Genomic DNA, 12,757 nt, shown 5'->3' with positions numbered 1-12,757 from the left:
AGAGTTAATAGGTATGATGCATGTCCGGAGACCCATTGCAAAGGGGCCAGCAAGGAGGGAGAGGAAGACCTAGCCAGGGAAATAACTAGAATGAAACAGCAAAACCACAAAGGACAGTGAAAATCAGGCTGACTATTTAAAGACATTGAGAAAAGGTGTGACAGTGATACTTTCATATACAACACACACAATATCCATAAATCCTGAAACAGCAGTCTCAGAGAGGCAGCTCCTTTTAAAGAGACTGTAAATTTTCTATTGCTGTCCAGAACTGGTTGGTCTATTAAGCCACAGCGGGATTGCATCATTTGTATTTTAAACCTGATCACCCTCATTCAAACAAAAATAAATGTCACCATGATGAAACATAGTCAACACTGACTCAACTAAAGGTGTGTATGTATTAATGAAAATGAATATAAAGTTCCACTGGATTAAATGCCCCCAGAAATGAGGTCAGCTGACTTCCTAAATATACAGAATGACCACATTTTCCATCGCTGGGAGTTTCTTCTTGCCTTATGGCATGGCTGTAAGATGACAGCGCTAGGATTGTGAAAGAACGCTTCAAATGGATTGGCCAGCACACATTCCAGACTTTAATATCACTGAGAATATGGGGATGTGCTGGAGAAGAGGTTAGTGGTCTGACTATCCAGGTCATCATTACATGGATGTTGCATGAGCCTATTGAAATAAGCATAGCATAGCATTTAACTGTGAGGCTTTCTTTTTGGGCATTGTAATAAGAATAAGAATAATAGTACCCATTATAGTAGTTAAAAACATGAGATTATTATGTTACTTAAAGCAGGAGATAGCAATTATTATGGCATATAACTCACAGAACTATGACCAAGAGTGCTACAGGAGTTTCAGACAACACATCAATGACATTACAATGTTAATTAACGCATATTTTTCCTTGGATATCTGTTGATAATGTTTGGATTTCAGGAATTTTGAACATAAAGCAACTGTGAAATACACACATGAACATTTATCTTTTTCTTTTTGCTCTTTTGTTTCTCCTTGGAGGAATCGTTTGTTTGAAGTTTCACTGGATTTCATACAAATCTGTGTTGTTGCCATTTGGTGGCAAAAAATACACTGAATCAAAGTTGTGTGATGGGCAGATGATGAATAATTAAACCTCATAAACTCACATGAAGCTGATGAAAGCTTTGTAAGCTCTTTATTTAAATGTAAATATTGTTAGTAATTCACTTCACATCATATTAAAGCATTGTTTATAGCCACTTTAACATGCTTACTACTGGCTTGTGCTATAATTGACCCACAATATAATTCCATTACTTTTAAAAAATACAGTCTATTGTGGACAAAGAAGCACATAGCTGATTGTATTTACTTCACTTTGGAGATAACTGTAATACTCGTCATCCTGAGGAGGACCGGGTTAAGTGGCTTAGCGCAGCGCACTGGACAAAGAAAGCAAACTGGTTGTCCTTGAGAATGCACTCTGTGAGTGGTTTCCAGATGTAGAAGTAGGCATGTTAATCTGTGAGCATGTGATTAATATTGGAAACCAAGAAGGAAAAAAACCCTTTGCCACATGAAAACAAGGACTACCTTGGAATGGAAGACAATCCGGCAACTGAGAAACGTGATGAAATTGTCCCAATTCCACAATTTGGTTGATAAAGTAAAATTCACTGGAAGAAACCTTAAGTCACAGTTCATGTTTAATATATTTGGCTTAGTGTGCTTGAACACAGGTTTTCAGCTTGTGCTTCACCCCCATCTAGAGATCCCAGTGTCTCGGTCTGCAGGCTGAAATAGACGTAAATGACTAAGCGAATGTCAAGTCAACCTTCAAAGTTATGTGGTTATTCAGAGAAATTAGTTTAACTAAACCATACCTTAGACATAACATACTGATAATCTGAAGTCTCCTTTGAAAGGGATTGGTATACATATTCATATTGCAAACCATTTAAAACCAACTGCTCACTATAAATATTTTTTTTCTTATCTCTGCAGCCCTGTCAAAATCTACAAATAAAATAGAAGATCAGCTATCATAGTAGCTTCTCATTGCAATGAGATCATCACTGCACTGGTATCACTTGTGTTCCAGCAGTGATATCAGACTTCTAATATATGAGCCTTATAAATAGACTGTCCTTCCCCTACCGATCAATACGATCGATAGGAAGTGTTTAAATTTCAGAAGCTAGCAAGCTATTGTTTGCCTCTTTACTATTTGATTACACTGCTTTAGCAATGCTATTTGGTCATATAATCAGTCTTTGCATATAATTATTGGGGTTGTCTTGTCAAGATATCAGCTTTGACCTCTGGTCTATTATTTCCCATTACTTATTAAATGAATGAGAAATATGGAATTGTGGCCTGAGTTTGTTTGGTTTCCTTCACATTGCAGGTAATGTTGGCCCAAAGTGCATTAGATTTCAGGTTAAACTGTTCCCTTTATTTATACAGTTAAAAGAGCTAACATGCAGAGAAGAGAAAGTTTCCCATCTGAACCATGAGCCATGAACCATGCATGTTTTGTCATGCACCATTACCATTGGAATAATCACAAGTCTGTTCTAATTACAGCTTTTTCAGGAAGATGACATATAAACCAATCCAATGGTTTGTAGCACAATTATATGACTATGTTTGTTAAATTTAAGCCACCTTATCAGAACTGTTATCACCAACACAGATTTTGCGTGTCTTTTGTCTTTTTCTTGACATAATGAACTCCACAAAACGAGATAAAGATGCATACTTTGGAACAGGATATTCCTGTTAGCATTCATGGTGTCATGCTCAGTTGACTACATGAAAAGTGATTAAGTGAAGAATGAATAAAAAGGCCTCAAAAGAGCAGTTCATATTGTGTCTAATTTGAGTTTCAAAAATAGCTGGATAAAGCCATCAAAGAGGCATTCTGGATTTACTATAAACGAAAGGTTTGATTTTGTTCCACGCATAATAAATGTGCAAATTTCACCCTGAGTTATGTGTTTATTTACATTTTTTTTCCATCTTTTTTTCCGATGGTGTCCAAAAACCCAAGGTTACTTAAAATTGCTGGAGCATATTTGTATTTTGGCAGGTGCATGTTAAATATTTAAATCTGGGATTAGCCAAGCAAAACTTTGCTTACCGAGAAGACCCTCCAAATTATTTACTGTACATTCAGGCCTCAACGTGCAAGTTTCCATATCACTGCACCTGTCAAGGCCTCCACTAGAAAGCTGGTTCTCATGGTAATCTCTCAAGGTGTTTAAAGGAATAGTGAGTGATGTAGCCTTTGTCTGTGCCGATACACACAGACGGCTGCTTTGCCCAGTACCAGACCCTTTGAGGGGGTCATGGCAGATCAAAGGTGCTGGTCACAGCCATTAGGCCTGGCAGCCCGAACCCGACATGAAAAGCTTGTTTTGAAAAGAAGGGCAGAAGGAAAAAAACAACAGGGCCCTCTTCGTTTAAAAAGCAAGCAAACTGTGAAATAATTGAAAAGGTATGTCAATCAAGACCAGGAGCACAGCGGGAACTCCAAGATTCCCAGGCTCTGCTCTGGTCGAGCACTGAGCCATGGAGGGCGGCTCAAGGGGGCAACCCAAGAAATTAAAGACCTGGGAAAAGGAACAAAAAGAAGACAGGAGGAAAGGAGTAGAAAAATATCTTTTTTTGCTCCGTCTTTCACTCTTTTCTACTCTAAATTTGTGATGGAAGGAACTATTTTGCCACAGTTTGCATAGCCCTATTCAAAATGCTCGGTCATTAATAAGATCTTGTCTAGCTCTTCACCTCTCAGGTGAGTAACAAAGACTTGTAGGGGAGTAGGGTGGAGGGGCTCAGGAGGCTTCTGCCCCCACCACCATCTCATAACCAGCACCTTCATCCTGTACTCCCTCCTTCCTCTTCCCCCATACCATGAGTCTGACAAAAGGGAACGCTGTGAGTGTCTCTCTCTTTCCTTTCTGCTTTTTTTCCAAGGTCAGAGAAGGCTTGAATGATCTGACGATGGGCTAACGTCCAAAAAATGGGGGACGGAAAGAAAAGAAAGAGTAAAAAGAGACTGAGTTAAAGACTTTTTCTATGCTTTTAAAAAAAACCCATGGAGAAGAAGTAAATGGCAAGTCCACAGTTGACTAGACATGTATAGTGCAGGATTTGCTTGTAATGGCAGCTTGAGCTTATTGACAGTCCCAGCCAAAACATGTCAAAGGTTAAGAGATCGTGCCAGTTGCAAGTGGGAAGCCAAAAGTGCCTTTTTCATGAGCTCAATGGGGCCATCAGTTGATACTTGTTTAGCAGAACGAGGCGAAGAAGTGACCTTCAGTTTCCAGTGCAACTCACTGACAAAGAGTTAATTTGTCTTCATTGTGTTTCTCCCTCTTCCATCAAACTGGGATTTTGTTCGACATTTGAAGCAGATTTTTGAATAAGAAATTACTCACAACTATATATATTTATATATATCATTATCTCAAAGTGTAGTGATCAATCAAAACAAGTTTTATGAAGTACTGAATCACTGCCTTACTGAATTTCAAAATGTTAGACACATCCAGAAACAGGGGCAATTTGTCAAACGGAATTTAATCTGATTTGCAGAGGCCATATCCTCATGACTATCTAATTTTAGCAAACTGACTTCAATCAATACAACAGTTACAGATAAAAACGCGTAGTGCCTGTAAACCTATGTCAACATTATTCTTTCTGTGAGCGTAGAGCACTCCACCAAACTGACCTTTGGATTTCAGCAGTTAGAATAAGCTCTCTAATAGCTTGAAATACCTCACTCTGGTTTCTCAGGCTTTGAACACAATGGAGTGACTTTTCAAAGGGGGGACTGTGAGTTATATGGATCTAACTGGTCTTTATAGATGTGTGGTCAAGCGTCCAGAGCCCAAGTGATTCTTCTAGACAATGTGAAATCCCCATTCCATATCCTCAGATCTTTTGTGTCTACCGGCTACAACAATGAGTACGAATAAACTGAATAAAGTGTAGCGCATGAGACCTGGAGTAGGCCAGGAGAATATTTAAGGTGTTCCTTAATAAATTCCTTCTAGAGAACGCCCAAACCCATTGCAAGATCTATTAAAATAAGAAAAAAATACAATGAGTTCTTCAATATATATAGTTTATTTTTTATGTCCCAACATTAAAATTCAATTTAACTTTATTTCTATAGCGGCAAATTGCCCCAAGGCCCTTTATAATTATGCTCCTTACCCATATTTGCTTTAAACCTGATATGTTAAACCTGAGCAAACGTAGCTCTTTACATTCAGGTCCCTGCATTGTCTCCGACGTGACAAACATGCTTCCATCACACCTACTGTGCCTGGAACTCAAGCCAGCAAATAACGACAATTACTGCTGGCACCACTTTCAGGCACCAACGGTTTTCATTGGCCTGCACTAATCCCCCATAAACCCTTGCAGTGCAACAATCACCAGCAGAGGCTCAGCTAATTGCTGATGAGTCCCTTGCACGCTCCAGGTGCCACCATAGCACACCCGGTGTTTGTAAACAGCACTCATAAAAAGGAGGCTACCATCAAAGTGGCAATGTTTTCTTGGAGGATCAGAGACAATGAGGAATGATGCGGGTACAGCTCGGCAGCTGATACCTGGATGGACTCCTTGCCTACAGCTTTGCACGAGCAGAGAGAGGGTTTAATTTATGTGTTCCAGTCAGAGAAGAAAAACACTCAACAGGGGTTTGTGTACTTTACCCCCCCCCCCTTTTTTTTTTTTTTTTTTTTTACTCTGTACTTCTTTGTATCACCTCATATAGACTATGACTTCACTTGGTAAACATGACTAGTGATGTTCAGGGCAAAAAATCCCTGATGTCAGATATTTCTGTGCAATACAAATACAGGCCATTTACCATTTCTGTGCTTAAAGTTTTTACAGCTCTGCAGATGTTCTGTGTTAGAGCAGCAACATTAGTCTGATGGCACTGATAGCCGCCTGGGGGCATAATCTATATGCAATTTTGTATTGTGCTGTCATTTGTATATGATTACCCAGAGATGCTATCATTTTGTCTTTAATACTGAAATGCACAAATGTGCACAGACAGAAAGATTTTGGTTACTATCAATGGTGAGCGTTGGGGTGCCTCTGTACTGACCTCCTTAGTACAAATTGGAGCCAAAAATTTCAAATTTGGATACTTCACTCCAACATTCCTATTGGAACTGAATTTCAGTCAGGTTCTTGGGTAATTTGGCGTACCTCAGCTTTTTCCCCAAGAATGACTTCTTGACAGACATCTTCCACTGAGACCATTTCTGATGAAGCTTCAGTAAACAGTAGATGGATCAACTGAAGAGCCAGATGCATCTCTTAGGCCATATCTCAGGTCTTTGCTAGATTTTTTTTCCTGTTTCATAAGTACGTGACTTTCAGATACAGTTCATCTGATAGTTTTATAAGGCCTAACATTCATGTATTGTCCTCAATTTGTTTTTTATTTTTTATTAGTCTAGTTTCCTCAAATCTTTTAAAAATGTGATGCACACCATGGTGAAATGTATCAAGTTTTAGACTAATAGCTGTTTAGCAAAACTTGTTGGCGCAAAAAATACTATTTTATGTCTGTCAAACTGTAAATACAAATACAGAAATGAGAACAAATAATGTTTTTGACAGGCTCCTAGTAACAGAGTGGCTAAAGATATCAGTTACAAACGGTTCTTTGCTAAGTTGTCAATTATGTATAGACAAAACACTGGCTCATCCCTTGAATATGGAGCCTTTTTTAATGTTTGAAATATTCATAGGCCAGTGTTAGGTAGATTAATGAATAAAATAATTCCCATGAAAATGGTCAAATACGAGGACTGTATGAAAATGAGTGAAAAAGCAGTGAACAAAATTGAAAGACTCTTAGAAAGCATGGAGAACTATTAAACAAGACGATTAGTCTTGGGTTCGCTCACCTCCTTGAGAAAAAATTGGCTTCTTGGAAACAAAATATAATAAAATTATAGGTGGCTCAAGAATTTTTCCTATTAGTTTATGTTTAGAAAGAAGTATAGTTCCATTATTAGTGAACAATTTAGGTAGAGGTATACTAAGCAGGAACCAAAGGTCTGAAAAATCAAGGAGATGCATTATTATTATTATTATTTATACAACTCATATTATTCAGTCTAAATGTTAAGATTAGCATTTGCACTTAGTATCTGAACCGTCCTGTACAAATAACTGCACAAATAAACAGACTTTAAAAACACACTACAGTGCAGCACCTGCAAAGCCACTGTTATTCTGTTATTTGCATTTCTTTTTCATCAGAACTATTCAGGAACTTTGTTCGGTCACTGCCCTGTACAAGACTTGTGGTTCTACCAAAACAGAAGAGGATTGGTCAGTTGGGAGACCTGTGGCCCAATGCTGCTTTTATGACTCATCACCATCACTCATTTCCTACCAGCTTGCCTCATGCAGAACTTCAGCACCTTGATCTAGTGTTGTGTATACCCACTTCTGTCCAAAGCTAAGAAATCTTTCTTTTTCTTACAAATATCCAACTGTGGCCTTTTAGCAACAGAAAAGAAAGCATCTTTTCTGCTTCTCTGGTTTACAAGGCATAAGAAAAAAGGATTTGCACCCAACAAACCAAGACATCAAAGTGCTTTTGAGATTATTTGCAGGTAAAGTAAGGAAGAAAAATCAAAAGAAGCATTAATCTCTATTAATTAGCTCCTATTAAGGATGCTGTGGTAAGACAGGACATCTCTAAAAACAACTAGGTAGAAACCTTCACCTTGGAGGTTTTCGCAGGGTGACATAAGTTACCACCAGAGACAGTAAACAACAGCAGCATGACCAAAGCATGATTGTGAGGGCTGCTTCTGGAGAGTTGCATGGATGCAATTCGGCAGGATGATTATGTTCACATTTAAGTATGACTGATAGTAGGGCTGCAATGATTCATCAAGTAATTCAAATAACTCAATCATAAAAAATCTTTTACATAAATGTTTTGCTTTGATGCTTTGTTTAACGAACCTGCTCTGTAGCACTCAGTCATCACCATATGTTTCACCCGTATGTTTGTTTTCCCAACATATGGGTGAAACATTGCTTAATTAAACTTCTATGAAAATATAATTATAACCAAATTCAAATTCAAATTTTATTTGTCACATACACAGTCATACACAGTACGATATGCAGTGAAATGCTTAGACAACTGCTCGTGACCTAAAGAAAAGAAGACTATGAATAGGATAGGAAATAAATATGAAAATTAAAATGAAGGGTAAATTTAACTAGGAAGGAATAAAATAAAATCTAAAAATTAAAGTTAAAAATAAAATAACTGCACAACAAAATACACAATACACAAATACACAGTATAGAAATATATAAGAATATATGAAGAAATATAGAACAATAACAGCAGCTGTACAAGTACTAAATGGTAATGAAGAAATATAATGTCCAGGGTTGTGCAATCCACATGTGTAAGTGACTGGTGCAGTGCAAATATGCTTAAAGTGATTTGTTTAAGTGACTTGTGATAAAGTGATTCGATTTGATGACCACACAGTGTAGTTGTGCAGTGGCCACTAGTGTAAACAAATGTCCAGAATGTTCAGTGTGTGTGTAAGAACCATATGTGTGGGTCAGTACTGTGTGGTGGTGTGATTGAGAGACCGTATCGCCTGCGGGAAGAAGCTCCTCCTCAGTCTCTGTGTTGGTCTTCAGGGAGCGGAATCGCTTTCCTGACCTCAACAGAGAGAACGGTCCGTTGTTGGGATGGCTGAGGTCCTTCACGATCTTCCTGGCCTTGGTCCAGCACCGCCTGCTGTAGACTGAGTGCAGGTCAGGGAGCTCAAAGCGGATGGTGCGCTCAGCCGATCGCACAACCCTCTGTAGAGCTCGTCTGTCCTGCATGGTGCTGTTCCTGAACCAGGTTGAGATGTTTCCCATCAGGATGCTCTCTATGGTGCACGAGTAAAAGTTCCTGAGCACCTTGGAGGGCAGTCGGAAGTCTCTCAAGCGTCTGAGGTGATCTGATAGGATTGCAATTTTTTGTGAGACTCTTGTACATGTCCTGCCTGTATGTGAGCTTTTTGTCCTGGACTCTGAAATCCATGTGTTGTAGATTGGCTATAATCTAATCTTTTATAAACCCCCATCTCCCTCTGGATGCAGTTAATAGTTTAATATTACTAGTTTCTTTTTTTTCCTTTTCCTTTTAAACATATATTTTGAAATGAAACCTTTATGAGTGTCCTCTCTCCTCAGAGCATATGGCCGTCTGATAAACTAATCACTAATGATAGAATGACTTTTGATGGAAGAAGTTCCCAAATCTGGATCTTTCTAACCTTGCCCCTTGTTCTCCTTTTATTTTCCAGGCTTGATGGAAATCCGATCTGTCAGTGTGGGAGTTGTTGCCATCAAATCTGTCAGCACCGGGCTGTACTTAGCTATGTCCAAGAAAGGCACGCTCTTTGGATCGGTGCGTATACAACCTGGCAACATTTTTCTGGAGGTCAAGACTTCTGGACAGGGAAGGAAAGTTGTTGGGGTTGCAGGATATATATGAGTCCCAAATGAATGCCACCCTATGTTTGATGTTCCCGAAGAGAGGGAAAATCTGAGAAATCTTCTGATGGAAAGTTCAGAGAGATATCAGACTGTTATAATCAATCATGGCTGTACACCTGCACCTTTTCTGACTATACAGAAGCTTGAGCTGGCTTGCTCCACCATCAAAACAGACAGCAGAAAAAAGAAACCTAAGCAGCAATGACAAATAGCCAGCTGGGTTCATGTAAGTCCTTGCGTGCCATCTGCCAATTGTTGTTTTGTAAAGCAGCTTTCAAAAGTAATCACCACTCATTGTTAAACTCAAGCACAGTTCAGAACTGAGGTGTGTGGTGTCTAGCTCGTGTACTTAAAGCTTGAAGACGAAAACATCAGGGATGAGTGATAAGACAAGTGCCTCCGACCATCTAACACACAAAATAGGACATAAATAGACCCGATGGAGGACTTTACAAAATGGCAGATGAATCACGGCATGCTCACTTTATCCCGATGCTATCACAGAGAAGGCCTCGTTACAGGAGCCTGATAACAATCTGGAAAAGGGAATGCAGCAGAGCCTCTTGTAACTGCAACATCTTTTGAGACCCTTACTGATAAGAAGCTGTAACCACCCGTGGAAAAGTGGCTTTGCTGAAGGTTGAATTTTTAAGTGCCTTTAAGAAAAAAAACTTTGTTTTATTGTTATAATGTGATTAATTTGAGAACACTCAAGGTTCAGTTAACCCAAATCACAAATAAAGACACACACCAGCCACCCGCTTCGTCACAGTCACGTCTTTTCACATTTGTAAGTGTTTTAAGCTCTCATGTCTAAGGTTTCAATTCGACGTAAGCGAACAGAAATGAATATGTCCTTCCAATAATAATGTCCCAGTTAACCAAGATATTTCACAGAACTCACCATCATGTGTCTCTGTCAAAGATCACTTTTTAGAAAATGGTCCCAAAGAAAATGAAAATGTCAGGTGTAAACATATCTCAAATAACCAGAATATTGTTTCTGGAATGCAAAGCCTGTTCCTATCCTCTAAAATAAACTGCACAGAAATGATGGAAAAGATATTTAAGAGGTGAATGTCTTCTAAAGGGTGAGGATTGGGAAATTCTTTTCAAATTTGGGTTAACCAACCATTTAATTCTTACTTCCACTGTCTGAGAAAAACAACCCAGATCACTATAGTGGATAAACTCACTGTATATACTGCAAACACCTGGAAATCTTTTACTACAGCAACTGTCATTAACCTTTGTACACTTGAAAGCTGGCCTTGTACAGAGAAGGAACAGCAGTCAGCTGTTAGCAGTAGGTTAATTGCTCACACCCTCTTTAATGTCTCTTCTCTTTCTTCCTGCAATCACAGGTGAAGTACAACCCGAGCTGCAAGTTTAAAGAACGCATTGAGGAGAACGGCTACAATACATATGCTTCGCTTCGCTGGAAACACAGCGGCAGGCAAATGTTTGTTTCGCTGAATGGGCGCGGTAAACCGAGGCGGGGTCACAAGGCTAGACGTAGACACCCATCTACTCATTTCCTGCCTATGCTCCCCTCGTAGCAGTCCAAGTCTGAACTCTGACCAACAACTGGATGGCTCACCTCCTTCCGAGGACTAGTGTTGATGTGGCTGTGACACAATGTGTATTTTTATTATTCCATCCTCTTGTCACATAAATGTACATTTGCTGAGGTCTGTAACATTTGTAGAGGTAGTATAATATCTACTCTTAAGTTATTTTCTGCATTTTCTAATGATGTTCAGTAATACAGCACAATACAGTAGAACTACGTTACGTTCAGACATCCGTCTTGCCACCAAACCAGCTGTGTTTGTAGCGCACGTTTGAGGTGAGAGGACAGAAGGGGAGATAGCGAGACAGGGGCTTCCAAATGATAAAATTTGGATTTGTGAAGAAAACACATCACTATTAAAAGAGACCCTTATAAGTCAGTGGGCAGGATCAAATTCTACTATTAAAAACATCTGCACAGTAGCTCTGTTCCAACAGCTTGGCTTCATTTTGCTGTATATTTAGCCTCACAAAAAAGCACATGTGAATTTATCATTACATTGCATCATGTGCAGGTCTACCTGAAAAGACATTTTTTTATGTATTCGCACTGCATCCAGCACTGTTTTCAATGCAGTGTGTGAAATAACATTTTTGTAAGGCTAAGTATGACTACATTTATGCAACAAACCCTGACGAGGATTAGTGGAAGAGAGCTGACGGATGGATATGCAATATTTTTTTAAATAGGGATAAAGTATCATAATGAATGGGTTAATAAACGCAATGAGAAAACTCCAAAGAATCAAAAAAAGGGGGAACCTCTACTCAGCAAAGTCCATGGTACAAATTTTATACATGTTCACTGTTGCTTGGGAAAAAACTGACACCACTAGAAAAAAGATAATGACGTGCAGTTGAATTGTACTGACTCAAACACAACGATAGTTGTACTGTTCTGTGTGTATATGTTGATATATGTCAAGAACACGACAGGAACTAAGCTAACTACTGGGATAACATGCTGGATTTCTTGACATGCCCTTTCAACGTCTGTGCATGCTTCTGTCACTCCGCTTCTCTCATTCAACCTACAGTTAGTAGATTAGAAATCAGATAACAGAGAACTTTAATTTTTAATTTTGGTCTTTAATTCTGTCGTGAAATCGCTGACATCTGCTTTGACTCATTTAACGCTTTCTAGCAGCAGTAGGCAAACACCGCGTTGCATAGCAGCAGCTCCATTAATTTTGTACGCCATAGTAAATGGTTTTTACAATCTGCTTCTTTCAAGTCTTTCTAACGTTTTCTCGACAACAAGGCTAATAGAACATTTAATATATTTAAAACTTTTATACTCTTTAACTGTTTGAAGTTGATGTTTATTGTTATTGTTGACTTTTTTGTTGGATTGTAGTCCTACTGTTTAAAATAAGGGGAAAAAAATAATATTCAGTCCATATTCAGCTCAATTTGTATTACTACTGGATGTTGGTACGTTTGTGATCCATTTATCATAAGCAGTTTTCCACAATAGAAATTAAAAGCCGTGTGTGTATATATATAACAACAGATTCTCAGAACAAACAGTCCCTGGATCCATTTCAGTTGAGTAAAGTAATTTGAGTGCCTTGGTTCATGGTAATCTTCAATAAAGAAAAATGTGGATACG

The 12,757-nt window shown here is 38.7% G+C and overlaps 1 protein-coding gene across 1 annotated transcript in view; it reads left to right on the top strand.

Annotated features, from left to right (window-relative positions):
- The window catches only part of fgf22 (fibroblast growth factor 22), a 29,496-nt gene extending 16,739 nt beyond the window's left edge, over positions 1 to 12,757 (top strand). Inside the window, exons 2-3 of the mRNA XM_085449210.1 lie at positions 9,381 to 9,484; positions 10,938 to 12,757. Of these exons, the coding sequence (XP_085305336.1) occupies positions 9,381 to 9,484; positions 10,938 to 11,132 (299 nt within the window). The 3' untranslated portion in view covers positions 11,133 to 12,757. The remainder of the gene's footprint in view (positions 1 to 9,380; positions 9,485 to 10,937) is intronic.

Source organism: Copadichromis virginalis, linkage group LG23 (genome assembly GCF_057382275.1).
Source record: "Copadichromis virginalis isolate Kocher_CV1m ecotype Utaka linkage group LG23, C_Virginalis_male_GT1.1, whole genome shotgun sequence".
NCBI lineage: Eukaryota > Metazoa > Chordata > Actinopteri > Cichliformes > Cichlidae > Copadichromis > Copadichromis virginalis.
Note: the sequence above shows the minus strand (reverse complement) of the source record. Positions and strands in the feature narration are given on the sequence as shown.